Source organism: Aulonocara sp. 'chitande type north' Nkhata Bay, linkage group LG18 (genome assembly GCF_057382095.1).
Source record: "Aulonocara sp. 'chitande type north' Nkhata Bay isolate Kocher_YH1m ecotype deep benthic linkage group LG18, A_spYH_male_GT1.1, whole genome shotgun sequence".
In the NCBI taxonomy this organism is placed as follows: Eukaryota; Metazoa; Chordata; class Actinopteri; order Cichliformes; family Cichlidae; genus Aulonocara; species Aulonocara sp. 'chitande type north' Nkhata Bay.
In genome coordinates this window covers 5628512-5646460 of record NC_141361.1, presented here as the reverse complement: position 1 = coordinate 5646460, position 17949 = coordinate 5628512, and the positions used below count along the sequence as shown (strand labels likewise).

The window sequence follows — 17949 nt, the reverse complement described above, 5'->3', positions numbered from 1 at the left end:
AGCCAATATAGCACATTTAACTGCTTTTATTTAGCAGGGATTACACAATACACAAAATTAGTCACAAACATTTTTAATCAAATCTTGCAACATGTTGCTAAGAAGAACCAGGACAACCAGGTCAAAGCCATACTGAAGTATAACCTTCATTAACATAAATCACAAAGAAAACATATTTAAATAAAAATTGTATACTTGTCTTGAACTTTTTTTAAATCTTTAGTCCTGTGTATCAAAACTTATTTATTGGCTGATAAAAAGGAATCACATCATGGTTGTTACAAGGAACAAGTGATGAAAAACTCATTTTCATGTTTGTTTTCTTCTATACTGAAGAAGAAATACAAGTTTCTGTGGTAAATATTAAAAGAGCATCCATGTTCAATAAATATTTGTGTCACCTTTAAAGACCAATAAAAAAAATATCAAACTTAGAGAAACATAAAGTCAGGGCTGGAACAAACAACATAGAGTGCCCTTCACTGCTGTGGACAGGAAATGTACCGTGACTTGGAGCATGAGGTCATTTTCTACCTCGGGTGCTGCAGTGATTTGGTTTGTCACTCAGGTGGATCCTTAGATGAAAATTCAGTCCTGATTTCCAACTGAATCTTTCCCCACAGGAGCTACAAATATATGGTTTCTCACCTGTGTGGATCCTTCTGTGACTTTTCATAGTCGACAAGTCTCTAAACTCTTTCCTACAGACGTTGCAAGAATACGCTTTCTCACCGGTGTGGATTCTCAAATGAGTTTCTAGTCCTGATTTCTTACCAAATCTTTTCCCACATGTGCTACAGAAATACGGCTTCTCGCCTGTGTGGATTCTCACGTGACTTTCAAATCCGGATTTCTTATTAAATCTTTTCCCACAGGTGATGCAAAAATATGGCTTCTCGCCTGTGTGGATCCTTACGTGAGTTTCCAATCCTGATTTCCAAATGAATCTTTTCCCACAGGTGATGCAAAAATATGGCTTCTCGCCTGTGTGGATCCTTACGTGAGTTTCCAATCCTGATTTCCAAATGAATCTTTTCCCACAGGTGCTACAAGAATGTGGCTTCTCACTTGTGTGAACTCTCATGTGTCTCGTCAGGTTGGATTTACACTGAAAAGTTTTTCCACAAGTGTCACAGCTTACAGATTTTTTACTTGTATCAGTTTCACTCCGAGACTTATCTGTTCGGTTTTTGTGACGTCTCCTTTTCTTCAGCTCCGCATTTCTAGTTGATCCCGAGTCCACATGCTGGTTTTCTTCCTGTTCCTCAAGCTCTGGTTCAGGAAAGTTAAGAGCAAGGAGCTGGTCATCGTTTGGTTCTGATTCACTGAGGTCACTTTCCTCAAAACTAGAAGTCACCATAAAACTATTGATCTCCTGCTTCAGTACAATCTCCTCCAGCTCCTGACTGGTGCAGAGTTCCTCCTGTTCCTCTTTAATCTGTGGAGGATCTGGGTCCTCCTGGTCCAGACTTGAGTTCCTCTCCTGCTGATTGGCGACAAACTCCTCCTCCTTACAGGCAGTTTGCTGGTGGAGGTCTAAACGAACAATAAAAAAAATGTAATTATAGAAAAACACTTCTGAGAAGATAAAGTTTTAGTTAAAGTCTGTAATGAGGGCATGTTGCTCACATTTGCAGGTGAAATTAAAAGTGTGTAAAAATGAAGTTATTTGTGCACTCTGATGCAAATGAGAACTTGAGTTCTGACATTTTTCAGCAACATTAAGAGTAAAAAAAACCTTTCAAACAAAAAAGAACTCACTTATTACTGACTGACTGATGATCTATTTTGGAGTTGATCTCGAAACTGATCTACATCTTGATATTTTTCAAAATAATCTTCACTATTGGGGGTGGCTGTAGCTCAGGCGGTAGAGCAGATCATCTACTGATCGGTTCGATTCCCGGCTTCACCTAGTCTGCATTTCAAATATCCTTGGGCAAGATACTAACTCCAAGTTGCCTCAAGTTGCTCTTTGATCTGTGGAATGTGTGTCTGAATGTTGGTAGAAAGCACTAAGAAAAATGTGCTTGTGCGAATGGGAGTGAGTGGGTGAATGCACAAGTTTTGTAAAGCGCTTTGAGTGCTCAAGATTGAGTAGAAAAGCGCTATATAAGAACCAGTCCATTTAAAACTCCCTGTCATGTTTTCACGAATACACATTAAATAGATCTGACTTTTTTAAAAATTTTATTCTTTATTACTTTTCCATCAACCAAAAAAAACCAAAAAACTGAGTATATAATAATGATTTATGTACATCGTAAATGATTAATGTTAGGAGGACACAGAGATATATTATATATACTCTCCCATGAAAATCATTCATATATTATTTCAGAAAAATATATGCAACCCAAAATAACCCCCCAACAACAAAAGAAAAAAAAAAAAAGAAAAAAAAAAAGACCCTGAAGCAAAGGTTTACAGATAGTGCTCCAGAGAGAAAAAAAATCAAGCAAGTATAACATTCCAGGGTTTCGGGCTGAAGTTTAATCCAAGGATATCATGTTAGTTAGAGAGGCATCCAGATTAGTGGTTGCCATGATAAGCTGCGTCCTCTTCCGTTTCCAATCCATTTAATTTCACGTCCCTTCTCCTGTCCTTCTATTTAGCAGACCAGCAATCGCAGGTTCCCCAGGTTTTCTTTAGCAGCTGTGACGTTACTTCTCCATACAGGTTAAATAGATAGAATCATTTCTGTACATTATCGATCATTTCCTCACCTTCCAAAAATAACAAAAAATTTCCCCACATTTTTTTGAAGGAAGCATGTTTACCCTTTATCATAGACGTAAGTTTCTCCAGAGCAAGGGTTTTTGACAATGTCGATAACCAAATTCTCACGTGTGGTCTACTAGTGGATCTCCATGATTTGGCTATACTGTATTTCGCCTGTAGCAGGCAGAAGGTTGTGGTTTTTTGGTTAGCTTTGCTCAGCTGGATTTCAGCGGGGAAAATTCCTAGGATGCATAATTTAGGACATGGATCCAATTTGACACTTGTAATATGTGCAATTATTTCTAAAACTTCCTTCCAAAACTTTTGAATTTCTGAGCATTCCCATAGGCAGTGCATCAGTGTGCCTTTTTCCCCACATTTAACACATATGTCCGGAGTTTTGGGGTCAAATTTATTTAATAATGTTGGGGTAATATATGTTCTCATTAACCATTTGTACTGGATTAGTTTAAATTGAGTGTTTATAGATTGTGTTTGAGCTTTCAAGCAAGCTTTTTGCCATTCCTCTGTAGTTATACTACACTCTAAGTCTTGACACCATGCGCGTCTTTCTTTTTCTGAGGATATTTGAGAGCCGTCTCTAAGGTTATTGTAGAAGCGAGAAATTAAACCCTTCTTCAGCTGATGGTTTATTGCTATATCCTCTAATGAGTTTAGGGTGGGCGGTGTTAGAGATTTTTGAGTTTTTGAAATGAAGCTTCTGATTTGAAGAAATTTAAAGAAATGTTTGGTTGGAATGTCAAATTTCTGAGTCAAGCCATTGAAACATATTAAGGTGTCCTTGTCAAATAGATCTGCAACTTTGCACAGGCCTCTGTCGGCCCATATTTTAAAGCCCAAATCTTTCCAACCGGGTTTAAAGGCCTTATTGCCCCAGATAGGTGAGAATTGGGATAGTGCTGGCATTTCATTTTTAAACTCGAGTGCCTCGAACCGCACACGAATAGTATTTTTAACAAAGAGGTTTGATGTATCTTTCATCAGATCTTTATATTTTGCAGAGTACAGATAAGTGCTGAGTGGTAAGGGGGTAGTACTTGACCTTTCTAAATTTACCCAGGGTAGGGTAGTTGTTGAGAACCAGCATGAGGCCGCAGAGAGTTGGGCAGCCCAGTAGTACCATTTGAGGTTTGGAACACAGAGACCTCCTCTGTCATACGGAAGATATAGTAGCGAAAGCCGCAGTCTAGCTCGTCTGTTATTCCAAATGAATTTACTGAATATTGTTTTTGTCTTTGTGAAGAAGTCATCTGGAGGGTTGAGAGGAATGACTCGGAAGAGATATAGAAATTTTGGAAGGATGTTCATTTTGAGAATATTTACACGTCCAATCATCGAGATTGGTAGCATAGACCATCTATTGATTAAGCCAACAACAGAGTTGATAGTAGGAGAATAATTTGCGTTTACCAAATCGTTAATTTTTGGAGTGATTTTTATACCTAGATAAGTGAGACTGTCTCTGGCAATTTGAAACGTTGTTTGAATAGGTGGTTTAGTTCTTTCAGAATGATTAAAAAAGAGGATGGCCGATTTGGATTCATTAATTTTATAACCGGAGATATTGCCAAAGAAGTTAATTGTTTTAAGTAGCTGAGGAATTGAACTCTTTAATTTAGACAGCATTAAAATAATATCATCTGCAAATAATCCAATTTTAGACTCAATATTATTTGTTCTAATGCCAGAGATGTTTTGGTTGTTCCTTATCGCAATAGCCAGTGGTTCTATTGCTAGGACGAAAAGAAGAGGTGAGAGGGGACAGCCTTGACGTGTACCTCTACCTAGATAGAATGGTCTAGATATAATATTGTTGGTTCTAACTGAGGCTATAGGTTTATTATATAATATTTTAACCCAGGTCATGAAGTAATTGCCAAAGCCGAATTGAGATAGTACCTTATAGAGATAATTATGTTCGACCCTATCGAAAGCTTTTTCTGCGTCTAAGGAAAGCAGAGCCATGTCTAGTTGTTCTGAGTTTGTGTAAAGTACATTCAGTACTCTGCGAATCCCATGCTGCGTTTGTCGGCCTTTTACAAACCCATTTTGGTCATTATCAACAAGAAGATGAAGGTACCGTTCAAGTCTGTTTGCCAGTACTTTGCTTATTATCTTGGCATCAGAGTTTATTAGTGAAATTGGTCTATAAGATTCACATTTTGTAGGCAGTTTCCCAGGCTTAGGGAATACCGTTATAAGTGCATTTCGCAAGGAGGGGGGAAGCTCTTTTGAATCATAGCTTTCCACCAGCATGTCGTACAGAGGGAATATTAATTTATCTTTAAATATTTTGAAAAGGTCTAGTGGAATTCCATCTGGGCCGGGAGTTTTTCCCATTTTTAATTTATCGATTGCATTGGAGAGTTCATTCATCGATAACTGAGAGTCTAATTCGCATCGGGCTTCTTCAGAAAGTAAAGGGGTACTTATTGAGTCAAAGAAGGATTCTAGTGATTCTCGAGTCGTATCTCCTGTTGAAGTATATAGTTGTGAATAGTAGTGTTCAAAGAGTTCACTTATTCTATGAGGATCTGTGATATTTTCGTCTGCAGTTCTAATTTCATTTATTGTTTGTTCGTTCAGTAGCGTTTTTATACGCCATGCCAAAAGTTTTCCTGCCTTTTCCCCTTGGTCATAGTAGGTCTGTCTCAGTCTAAATAGTCCGGCTGAGGCTTTCTCAGTAGTTAATTTATCGTATTTTGCTCTTAATCTTAAAAGTTTTTGTTGGTTTTCTTTAGAGTCATTCAGGTTTATCTCAAGTTCCACTTCTTTTATTTGACCTTCGAGGTCCAACATCTCAGTATAGTTTTTATTTGCTTTGTTTTTGGTGTAGCCTATCATCTGTCCACGAATAAAGACCTTAAAAGCTTCCCATCTTACTGAGGCTGTAGTTTCGGATTTGTTGAAGTAGAAATAGTCATCAATATTTTTGCCTACATATTCCAAAATATTTTGATTGTGCAGCCAGTGTGGTCTTAAACGCCAAATAGGGTTACGTCTAAAAGCTGCTGTGACTGAGAAGTTAAGCGTGGTTATTGAGTGGTCAGATATAAGCACACTTTTATATGAGCAGCTGTTAATTCTGGAGATAAGAAAGTTTGAGATAAGAAAATAATCTATGCGACTGCGGCTATTATGACTGGCTGAGTAGCAAGAATATTCTCTCCCTGTTGGATTTTTTAATCTCCATATATCTTTAAGATTCAATTCAAACATAAAGTGTTGTATGACTTGTCTAGATTTTGGATGGGAAGAGTCTAAGCCTGATGATCTATCAAGCCTGGGCTCTAGGGTACAATTAAAGTCCCCCCCAACAATTATCTCACCGTGAAGGTCTGTAATAGAGAGAAATAGATTATTATAAAAGTTGGAGTCGTCAATATTGGGGCCATATACATTAACTAATATTAAATCTTGATTCAGCACGGAGCATTGTAGAATAATGAATCTCCCTGCGGGGTCAAATGGTTTTTTTTAATACACATGGGTACTGATTTATGAATGAGTGTTGCCACTCCTCTAGCATGTGTTGAGAAGTGGCTAAAGAAAACCTGACCTGGCCATCTCCTCCTTATCCGGTCAGTTTCATTCACGAGTAAGTGTGTTTCTTGAATGAAGACTATCTTTGGGTGATATTGTTTTATTCTATCCATTACTCTTTTCAGTTTAATATATTTTCTAAGGCCTCTTACATTCCAGGAAATTAGATCAATATTTGAATAACTACTCATACAGTTTGTACCTTTAGTAATCTGGGTTTGACTACATCTCGTCTCTCCTGTCGAGACTCACAAGTTGTTATTTCAAGAGCACTGCACTTTAAAAACAATCTCTTATAAACCAGAAAACAAAAGAAAAAAAGAAAAAAAACAACCCAGAGATCTTCCATCGGTGTAGATCTCAAAACCTTCCCCCCCAAAGTCATAGCGGATTGGTTATGCATCAGATCCGTGTGAAGGAGCTGATAGAGCGTCCTCATGATTGAAGTTACAAACTTAGGTCCGACCGTATTAACTAAAGAAGTGGCCATACAAATGTAACTGAATGAAAAGATTTAGACATAGCATACCTAAGGCCATCTATATCATACCTGTACACCAGCAGCCGTTATATGTCCGGTTTGGAGTTGTTCATCAGAGTTGCATATATTTGATGTAGCGTTTCTGAGTGGGCGTGAAGTTTATCCCTCGTTTGGTTGCCGGACTTTTCGCATGAAATCTTCCACCTCCGCTGGTGTGTGGAAGAGGAGCCTGTTGTCATGGTGGAGAATCCTCATTTTTGCTGGAAAGATCAGTCCGAAGTTTATATGCATTTCACGGAGTTGTTGTTTTACCTGGTTGTATTGTTTCCGTTGTTTCTGGACTTCCGTTGACAGATCAGGAAAAAACATAATGTGATGTCCGTTGTGCGTTATTTTTCCCTTCAGACGTGCCGCTCTCATCACCCTCATCTTGTCTTGATAATTCAAAAATTACATGATGATCACACGGGGTGGGCCATTTGGAGTATTTCGCCCTTGTAGTCTGTGTGCTCGTTCAATGATAGGTGGGGATGGGAGCGCGTCTCGTCCCAAAACATCAATTAAGAAAGTTTGCAAGAATATTGTAATTTCTCCTTGTTCAGTATTCTCAGTCAATCCGACGAGTCTCAGATTAGATCTCCGGCTTCTATTTTCGAGGTCGTCCACCTTTAACTGTAGTTCCTGAATTTTCTTATGAAGGGAAGTCTCTTTACTTACGAGGGAAGAGACGTCGTCTTCAACTTTACTGATGCGAGTTTCTGCGGAGGTGAGCCTCTCCGAAAACACTCCAATCGCCTCTTTTATTTCTTGGTTTGATATTTTAACTTCTTGCAGTTGAGCAGTGAAATGTACTTTCAACGACTGAATTGCGGCCAAAACACTCGCCTCGGTCTGTTGAGCACTAGCACTAGCGCCTTCCATTTTCTCGGTTTCAGGTTCGTTGTTAGGGTCATCGTCTGATCCATCCTTTCCGGCTGTTTTAGGCTTGGACCTATGTTTGGTCGGCATCTTGGTTGTTTAGATCAGAACAGAAGCTTAAGTCGGTGAGGCAGCCGCTAAAAGATTGGATTTTAACCGCTGTTGGGCGTAGGCAAAGGACGTTGAGGTCGGAGCTCGAAGTCTCACTGCCACTCAGGTGGACGCCATAACCAATCTCCCTTAAATAGATCTGACTGATACAAACTGTAGGTTTAATATTAATGTTAACACTTCAGAAAAGCGATTACAGTTTTACCGCTGGTCTGTAAATCTTTCTCAGGTTTCCAGATGTTATGCAGCTGTCTGAGCCGCTCTTCCCCGCTCCAGACGACGATGCCTTCATCCTCGTGTTTCACTACAAGCTGTTCTCCCTCTTGACTGATGCAGAGTTCCTCCTGTTCCTCTTTGATCTGTGGGGGATCTGTGTCCTCCTGGTCCAGATTGAAGTTCCTCTCCTGCTTCCAGACCTGCTGGCCAGCCAGATCTTCCTCCTCCTTACACTTCATGTTGATGTGGGACTTGAGGAACAAAGTAAAAAGAAAAAGATTAGACAGGTAAAGGTGCAGCCTCAGTCAGCAGGGCTGTACACTGTGAGCATGTTGCTCACATATGTGAGAGAGGTTTGTACAAATGTTTCAGAAGCACCATGTGACTCCCTCTCTTTGTTGGAAAGTCTTATTAATTCACTTTATAACTATTACTTTGAAGATAAATTTCTACCATCACAAAAATATTATGACCTCTTTAAAAACAAACAACGGCAACTACATGACTTAAATTCCATGTTTAGATGAAGGTAATGGTCAATGCCTTTTGACAGGGGAAAAACCTCCACACAGAAGAATCTTACTTGGCTGAATCATAAATTATTCACCATGATTAAAACTGCAGATGAGCAATAATCTGCATTTTATTTTAGCCAAAGAGGAATGTTTCTGTTTGTCTGTGATCTGACTTTTTCTGCTGGCTCCAAATTTCATTTTATCCTGTGTAAGTTTGTTTCTCTTCCTGTTAACTAGCAAAGTCAAAATCACCTTGATTCATTTAACTTTAATTCAATTATAAATGTAATCATTTTATTGAACAATTAATTTCATTTCAATGAAAAACAATTACTTAAAAGAAAGAGATTAAGTTGGAGAGAGACATGTGGCCATCTTTTAGTGAGTTAGACCCTGATTAAGGGCTATTTTTAAAAGTAAAGCCCATCTCTCAAAGTCCCTGCCGGCCTGCCTCCACCTCGGGAAGTCTGTGGGTGCAGACGGAGGTGAGGAGCACCACAGGCGGCAGAGAACTGTCTGTAGCCCCGGAGTGAGGCGTCGTGAACCGAAGCAGACAGCGAACTGTGGCACAGTGCAGAAAACCGAAGCTTTCCCTCCCTGTTTGGTTTTGATGTGTCTCATGAAAGTCTATTGTTAAAAGTTGACCTTTAAAAAAAACGGACGCACTTGTTTGATTAGCTGCTCTCTGATTTTAGCCTGTTAGCTTACAGACTGAGCTCAGATCGTTCCTGTGTTAGTTCATTGAGAACATCACAGTTTTACATACCTGCTGCGTGACTTCATCTCGGGTCTCCGGCTGATATACAGCAGTCTGAGCCAGTGGCGGATCTCATCATCCTGGACGACTGTTTTTAATGTTTTTAACCACGGAGATTTCTTCTGCATCATCAGTCTCTCATTGTTAAACTCTCCCAGAAACTGAAGACAGTTGTGCCATTTCCGCGCTTCTTCTTCTTCTATTGAGTAGACGGCAGACTACACATGTCCAAGGGTAATACTGTCCTCCTCAGGCCATTGGCATCAAGTCAAAGCCTTAAAGTCTGGTACTTTGCGCATGGTCATTTTTTACGAACAGCAGAATCACAAGACAAAGCGTGCCAATGTTTATACTTTTCACTGTGACTGCCAAATAGATGAAAAAGTAGATGTTAAAAAACAACTTATAGTTTTGTCATTGGGCTGGTAGAAAGCTATGAGTTTCTGTCCCTTTGTCTGACCTTAGAGACTTATTTTAAAAGGAAACATTACAATCCTTTAAAGCAAGTATTTTCACCTCTGTTCCCCCCTCTGTACTTAGCTTTTTTGTTGTCATGTCAGTAATTGTCCAGTTGATGGCTCCCTTGGATCACAAGCCTGTCTCATGAGTCCAAGTGAATATATTCTTAATAAACAGCTTTGAAGAATTTGTGACCAACTTTGTTTAATTCGGAACATCATCATCATGAGTCAAACTCACTCTTGGATCTACAAAATATTTAACAAAAACAAACATCACTGAATCATAAGGTATTTGCTCCAACTCTTAGTCCAGAAACACATGAGTGAACTAGATCAGCTGCTCCTCCAGTTCAGCTGTGGATTTATATCATTATTTATATTTGTAAAGTGGATATGCAGTTTTTCAGTACTAATATAAGCATTTTATATCATTGCTTTATTGACAGATGTTTGGTGTTCAAGGTCAGGCATCAGTTTGAAAAAAACAAACAAACACACTGAGTTGAACTTGAACTTCCTACTGACAAAAACTAAAATTGGTGCAAAAATAACCAGAAACATATAAGAAGCATCCTGGAGGTGCTGCAGACAAGATAGGACCAATAACATGTCAACAGGAAATCCTTTTTACTAATTTGTTTATTTCTTTTTAGATTTTTACTCTCCATTTTAAGCCATGATGTTTGCTGATACTGTGTTCCTACTGTTTGTTCTCATTAATAGTTCTGTTTTTAACATTCTGTGCTGAAGCTGGAGGAAATGTTTCTACAGTGTCAGATGATACAGCTCCAAACTAAATAAGTGACTAACTAACGATGCTTTAATACACTTTACTATAAATTATGATATAGTGCACTTTCTTAAAATTTCTTATTGCTCTGTAATTAATTGTTTTCTTTATAAATGTACAAATGAGAATAAAATCTGTGTGATAAAGGAAGGTCTGTAGACTTCTCTGTTAAGATCAGTGAAGAGAAACAACAACATACAAATACCTAAGAAAAATATTCAGTAAACATTTAGAAGATAGAGAAGTTTATGTTGTCATGTGGAGAAATTTTTCAAATAAAAATATCCATAAGCATTGATAGTCTCCATGGCTGAACAGACACAGGAAAGAGCTCCACCTATAAAACGTAAAAACATCAAGACAACATGTTGAAGATGTCGAGGTACTGCCCATAATGTTTGACTGACATCTGATTTATGTGCAGCACATAAATACCACAATAATGATGGAGAGAAACTAAAAGGGAACTAAAATACAGATTTAAACTTACAACAATATGAAAGACTTCAGTCTATTTCACTTTAATCAACTCAGCAGTGGTTCCATAACAGTAAAGCCTCAGTCCAGCATAGAGCGGCTGAGTGAATGTGGTCTGGACTCTGTGGAGGAGAGTCATGGTTTCAGAGACGCTGTAGAAGGACAAAATACCTGCTCTGTGATCCAGGTACACTCCTACTCTGGAGGAACGAGGACCTGAGACAGGAGTTTTAATGTTGTTGTACCAAAATGTAAAACTGTTGTTGTAACAATATAATGACCAAGATTTGTCATTACATCCAAAAACACATTCACCTCCTTCTCTGCTGATATTCTTGTATGCGACTGCTACATCAACTCCTCCCCCTCTCCACTCCACCTCCCAGTAACAACGTCCAGTCAGACTCTCTCGACTCAGGACCTGAGACCACCATCCAGTGAATCTGTCTGGATGATCAGAATAAGACTGTTGTTGTTTCATTAATGTTGCTTTTCTGTTCCCCTCTGATAATAACAGCCATGTGTTTGCTGTGTTTGGATCCAGTGTGATTTCACATGAATATTTTAAGAATCCAGCTCTGGTCTTTGGCTCTGCTGGATCTGACAGTAAAACATCCACTTCAGTGACTGTCAGTGAGATGTTTGTCCATTCCTCTCTCAGAATGTCCTGTAGTTTATCTCTGACCTCTGACACAGCTGCTGTCACATCCTCAAAGTAGCTCAGAGGACGGATATTGATGCTGGATGAGTCTGTAGACTCACTGAGTGCTGACAGTGAGGGGTAGTTGTGTAGAAACTGGATGTGATCCTCTGTGTGTGAGAGCTGCTTCAGCTCAGCATCTTTCCTCTTCAGCTCAGTGATCTCCTGCTCCAGCTTCTCCTGAAGCTCTTTGACTCGACTCGCTTCAGTTTCCTGCTGGGATCTGATCTGCTGCTTCACATCAGAGCTTCTTTTCTGGATGAGATGGATCAGCTCAGTGAAGATCTTCTCACTGTGCTCCACTGTTTGATCAGCAGACTGATTGATGGCCTCCACCTCCTGTTGAAGCAGCTTCACATCTTTCTCTCTGTCCTGGATTCTCTGCTGGATGTTTTGTCGACTCACCTCCAGCTCTCTCTGCCTCTCAGTCCTTTCTGCTGCAGCTGAGACTGTGTCGTGGCCTTTATGTTCATCCACAGGGCAGAGATAACAGATACTCTGCTGATCAGTACGGCAGAACATCTTCATCACCTCATCATGACGAGAGCAGATGTTCTCCTGGAGCTTCTTGGAGGGCTCCACCAGCTTGTGTTTCTTTAATGGAGCCACATCATAATGAGGCTGAAGGTGTTTCTCACAGTAAGATGCCAGACAGACTAAACAGGACTTGAAGGCTTTCATTTTTCTTCCAGTGCAGACATCACAGGCCACATCTTCAGGTCCAGCATAGCAGTGATCAGCAGGAGCAGCTTGGAGTCCAGTCTTCTTCAGCTGCTCCACTAAAACTGCTAACATGGTGTTTTTCTCCAGGACAGGCCTCGCTGTGAAAGTCCTCCGGCACTGAGGGCAGCTGTAGATTTTCTTCTTTTCCTCTTCATCCCAGAAGCTTTCAATACACTTCATGCAGTAGCTGTGTCCACAGGGAAGAGCCACCGGATCCTTCAGTAGATCCAAACAGATCGAACAAGAGAAGGTTTCTCGGTCCAGCTGAACACTTTTCTGCGCCATTTCACCCAACAGTGTCAGTGACTGTGTGAGTTTCACTTCCTCAGAACTGAAACTGCTCTGATCTAAACAACATAGGTTTCTGTAGCGAATGGGATCTGTCAGCTCTTATACGTCACCACATGTTGGTTGCACCCATCTTCAAACTGCAGATCAGAAGGGGAGGGAACAAGGGAACATGTGGACAGAGAGGAGGTGCTGAGTTAGAGAGCAGGAAGAGGGAGGGTTATCAGACACTAATTCAATCCTGGAACATGTGAGCCTGTGAGTTTTTCATTTAAAAATAGCACTGCTCAGCCTTTAAAGTTGTTAAATAACCTTAACATTTAAAAGACAATCTTTTTATGTAAATTTGTTTAAATTATCATTTTAGTCATTACAGGATATCAAATACTGCAGCTGAACTAAGAAATTGTTGTAGAAAAAAGCAATAAAAGGTCGTTCCCCCTCTGTCCCCTCCTGGTCACCTGTGCCTCAATTTTATGAGATGAGATGGATCAGCTCAGTGAAGATCTTCTCACTGTGCTCACTGTTTTATCAGCAGACTGATTTTATTCCACAACCTAGACATCCACATTACTCACACTCTCATAACACATACATATAGGGCCTTGGGATCGGGCATGTTATACGGTGTCCAGAGGACAGTCTTTGTATTCAACCTCACCTCTGGCGCCGGTGCCCACCTCTCAGTTTTAAATGCATGTAGACATTGAGGGTTCTCAGGAGGGGCCGTGCTGTACAGTACATGTACAGTGTCCATTTGTGTCTGTATCCAGGTTGGATGAGCGCCGAGTATTTGTATATGTGTGTGTAACAGGGCAGCCCTTAGCGGCTGGAAACACAGTGAGACAGACCAAGGCAAGTGTAGTGGAACAAAGTATTTATTTGCTCTATGGCTCTCCTTACAACAATTAACTTGTCGAGCTTCTTCACAGCACAAAAAATCCATCCTCTAATGACAACTGGCAGCCTTAAATATGTTCAGCTTTCACAGACTTAACCATTATTCCACTCTCAGGTAAATTCTTAAATCCCAACCTTCCACCACAGTATACAATATATCAATAAGAATAAATAAATAAATAAATACATCTTCACATTTACATATTAATAAATATTTCACACTTTAATGTTACACCAAACCCAATATTATAAAAACCCAGAAACCCAAGCACAAAAAGATTCACCACACTCTCTTTACCAATGGTCTCTCCCGGAACCTTTAAATGGTGTCTGGACCCCCGGGGAAACATTTGCCCAAACACCTTGAAGAGGACACAGGCAAGAAAGGTGAGTAATCATTAACTTACAAACACTTATTTGCACCACTTTTATCCCTAGATTTCACACACACATTTGCCTTAGTTTTCCTTATTGGTAAACCTTAATCACAATCTCAATCACCATTCTTCTCTCCTGACAGACAACCACCACATTCCTTGACGAGGAGCAGCTGTGCAGGATCTGAAATAAGGCTACCAACTGATTTTAAAATTCCCAATAAATAGACAATAAATATTTAAACTGCTTGTGTGCAAATCCATGCTTAAAGTGCAATGCTCATAAAGTGCTTGATAAGGTGCTTTTAATAAAGTGAAAGGTGTGCTCTAAAGTGCTATACATATAATATAAATAAATGCAGTAAGGGAGTCCTCTTCCTTACAGTGTGCATGAGGGTGGGAATGCATGTTTAGGTCTGTGTGCGCCTATTCGTCTGTGTCTATATGTCAGCTCGGGTCTTACACTCCACCCCCTTGGAACATCTCAGGCCCTCCAAGGTATGGAGGCTTATTTCCCCTCACCACACTCCCTGCTGTTGGCTGATGCCCTCAGACATCGGTGCGTTCTTGGTGTCCAGGGCTGGGCGCTCAGGTCTGTACCAGCTCACTCCCCGGTACGGCTGCTTGGTGGGGCCTGGTGCCTGTGGCTCGGTCGGGCCCCTTGCGGGGGTTCGATTCACTCTGGCACAGCTGACTGCCGGCAGAGCCCGCGTGTACGTCACTGCAGCCCCCTCTGGCTTCTGCTCTGTGGCTGTTGGGTGACCCCTCATCTGGGGTTCTCCTCAGCTCTTCCCAGGAAGGTGGCACGGTTGCCCCTCCGGTGGTCCTCTTTGGGCGCTCGCACTCTGGGGGCCTCTGGATGTCTGGGGCCTGGATCTCCTCCATGCCTGCTTCATGCCCTGGGGGACGGGGCTGTGGCTCCCCACACCAGCAGATCGTTACATGGAGAAGCCTTTTGAATAGACGAGCACTCATCCACACAGGTGTTCACACACACAAGCTACACCTTTCTTGGCTGCTACCTCAAACCACATTATGCGATGTCAATCTTGCGTGCTGCACAATCACATTCAGTATTTAATATTTACTGTTATTTACACTTAGCTAGATTATTGCAATGGTGTTGTGTTATTATGTTGCTCTCTTTTTTGCTTGTTTTCTCTTATTTTCTTCTCTCAACAGGTGACCTGGGAGATATTTTTTAAGTGCCCTTTCTCACTGTCCCTCTTCCCCTTTTCTTCCTTCCTTCCTTCCTATCCCCCAGTCATGTCTGTCCTATCTGTAACAACTGAAAATAAATTAAAATAAATAAATAATAACAAAGGTTGATCAAATGGACCAATATGGCAAGGCCGTGATGGTCCATTTGGTAAATTAAGTTAGTTGGGCATCTTTTTTGGCCTTCAGACAATAATTCTGATGGCTAAAAAACGAAACGGGACAACAACAAGAAAAGAAAGAAAGAAAAAAGTAATAAAAATGTATCTAAAACATATTTTAAGATGAATCTTTTTATGACTGAGTAAAAAAAATGCTAAAATTCGAGTGCAGTGTTGAGTAAAATGGTTTTATTAAAATTTAATTGACCCTTTGAAATTATTTGTTGGAAGTCTTAAATCCCACTGAACAGGGGAAGAGAAAGAGACAGAGACACAAAGATAGCAACACAGAGGTAAATAAACATGGAGACAAGACACTGAGAATAAGACAGAAGGGGAAATGCCCAAAGTCTCATATCTCTGACAAGTTAAGTCACTTTTATTCATAAAAAAACCCAGAACTTAAATATAATTATAAACCACACATAAACATAATCATAGAACAATTAAAAGTAAAACATACCAAAAACACATCAAATGGAGAGTGAAGCAAATATTATTAATAACAACAAATGCACATATTAATAATATAAACCAAAATCCTTCAATAAAAAGGCTACAAACAGAAACAACAATTTGAAACAGCAATAAGAAAACAGTGAAAGTGACTACAGATATAGACCTTCCTAGGGAGGCCTGAAGTGCAAACATACCCTCTACACTCTGTCGAGGAGGGAAATTATTTTACTGCTATTGTTAAATAATTGTCATTGCATTAATAATATAATCTGCAGCATGGATATTGCATTCCAAGGTTTAAACAGTGTCTCTTTCAGAAAGACTGAGTTGCAGGCTGACAGGAAGTTGTATGTAGAAAGAAGCAGGAAGTTATTTTGAGCCGCAGGCTAAGACGAGGCTTTAACAATGTAACAGATAGCTTTAAGAAGGCCTTAAGCAGTTATGACTATTTTATACACAATGCATATCTGTGCTTATTAAAGAGTTGGAGCTCGGTCAATTAATTGGGGGTCGGAAGCTTTGTTCGGCGCGATGTTCGGACAATCTATTGTGCAAGTGACTTGGAGCCAGAGAAGGAATTGCAATACATGCTTACAAAACACATATATATCAGATCATTTTATATTAAGGTTTTAGTAGAGGTTCTTGATTAAAACATTTATTTAGTAGAAGACATACACATAGTCTCAGTGAGCTTCTGGTCTGGTAAAAGGTCAGAAGTGCAACAGGTGAATTGAGAAAGAGCATTTGAGGACGAGACACAGACAGTAGGTGAAGAGGTGACACAAAGAGCATGTGAGGTCAACACACACACACACACACACACACACACACTTTAAATTAGATTTATTTAGAGGAGAGGGTAGTTATGTTTGGCTGTAACTGCAAAATTGTCTTGGTAAAAGAGGAACCGTTTCTTGGTGTCTCGGCAAGAAAGAGGAACAAGACAAGAACTGAAAGGTAGACAGGAAGGGCTAGCCATGAAAATAGAAGATGATTTTCTAGGTGAAAAGTCATGATGATGTTGATCTGATCTATGTATAAAATGTATCTGTGACGTATGAAGGGGCGTCAGTAAATAAACCCTGATGCTATAAAATATCTGTTCATGCTTTGATTAAGTCGAAGACTACTTCCTGTCTGCGTACAGAGTTGTCTTCCCACGCGTGTATTCATTAAAATCATCGTTTGACTTCACCCGGCCGGATCGGTGTGGTTATTCTTCGATCACCTCTTGTACCCTTCCTCAATACTGAATCTTAACATTTGGGGGCTTCGTCCGCGGTTATTGAGGAGGGAGAGTTGGAGGTTTGGACGGAGAAATCCGGGGTCTTGGGTGGTCTGACGGGCAGACATGAATTCCAGTGGTCTAAGTGAGTGGGCATAAGCCGGCTTATCCAAAAGGTAAGGCACTACCTGTTGAATTATTTCCAAAGTGTGCCAAATTGGACATGATAAAATTTAAGTCCACTCACTGAAATTACTGGTGGATGTCTGTTTTGATTTTGATAAGAATCTGAGGATTTAAAGCAGTTGGACTGCTGGTAAGGATTTAATACGGTTAGGACCGTGGGAAGCAGTGGACTGCTTAATGATTTTAGTATGTTAGGGAATTTGCTTATTTTTTGGTTATAAGGGTGGACCTGCTTCAGTTATACACTTGTTTCGGGTGTTGATTGTTGTTTCAAAGTATTATAAATTATTTTAGAACGGAACCGTGGGGGTTCTAGGAAGCGCAGTTCTCGGAGGTAACGCTCCCTCCCGGCCAAGGACGCTTGGCCCTGACCTATCGGCGAATAGGGTTAGTACGGTTGGCAACCGGGGAGAACTTGGGAACCTCCAAAATAGCTAGGAGCTAGAGTCTCCTTACCGTTTGCAACGGTATCTGCGCTTTTTTGGCCAGCAGAAGTGGATTTCGGGCGTGTAACTTTAACCTAAAACTTCAAAAAGTTTGGGTTGGTTGACGCTTTTAAATTGAGTTAGGGATTTTAGAAATGAGGCCAGAAACAGTTAATGTCTTGAGACTGGTTAATTGATCGCAAAAAACGGTTATGTTAAATTTGTCGAAATTTGATAGGTGTTAAAAGGTTTAAAATCTGTGCAGTTGTAAAT

General features: G+C 40.1%; 2 protein-coding genes across 3 annotated transcripts; both read right to left on the bottom strand.

Annotated features, from left to right (window-relative positions):
• Positions 1 to 87: 87 nt before the first annotated feature.
• On the bottom strand, positions 88 to 8250 carry LOC147307809 (uncharacterized). 2 transcript variants are annotated; one of them, XM_086273132.1, is made up of 2 exons: positions 8001 to 8250; positions 88 to 1536 (listed from the first exon to the last, which is right to left on the bottom strand). In XM_086273132.1, the coding sequence occupies exons 1-2, from the start codon at positions 8248 to 8250 to the stop codon at positions 524 to 526; spliced, it is 1263 nt and encodes a 420-aa protein (XP_086129258.1). In that variant the 3' UTR covers positions 88 to 523. The 2 variants fall into 2 exon arrangements, with proteins under 2 accessions (XP_086129258.1, XP_086129257.1); XM_086273131.1 differs by lacking the exon at positions 8001 to 8250 and adding an exon at positions 6836 to 7972 and having other exon boundaries at positions 99 to 1536.
• A 2789-nt stretch (positions 8251 to 11039) lies between these two features.
• On the bottom strand, positions 11040 to 12758 carry LOC147307808 (tripartite motif-containing protein 16-like). Its single transcript, XM_086273108.1, has one exon. It carries the CDS (start codon positions 12717 to 12719, stop codon positions 11046 to 11048), a length of 1674 nt encoding a protein of 557 aa, XP_086129234.1. The 5' UTR covers positions 12720 to 12758; the 3' UTR covers positions 11040 to 11045.
• Between the last annotated feature and the right edge of the window lie 5191 nt (positions 12759 to 17949).

What these genes read in the sequence shown, in the direction of transcription:
- LOC147307809 (XM_086273132.1), bottom strand. Translation starts at nt 8,250, where the DNA reads ATGAAGTGTAAGGAGGAGGAAGATCTGGCTGGCCAGCAGGTCTGGAAG. An exon ending in GAAAGATTTACAGACCAGCG is followed by an intron (nt 1,537 to 8,000) that starts GTAAAACTGTAA and finishes TTGTTCGTTTAG; the next exon opens with ACCTCCACCAGCAAACTGCC.
- LOC147307808 (XM_086273108.1), bottom strand. Translation starts at nt 12,719, where the DNA reads ATGGCGCAGAAAAGTGTTCAGCTGGACCGAGAAACCTTCTCTTGTTCG.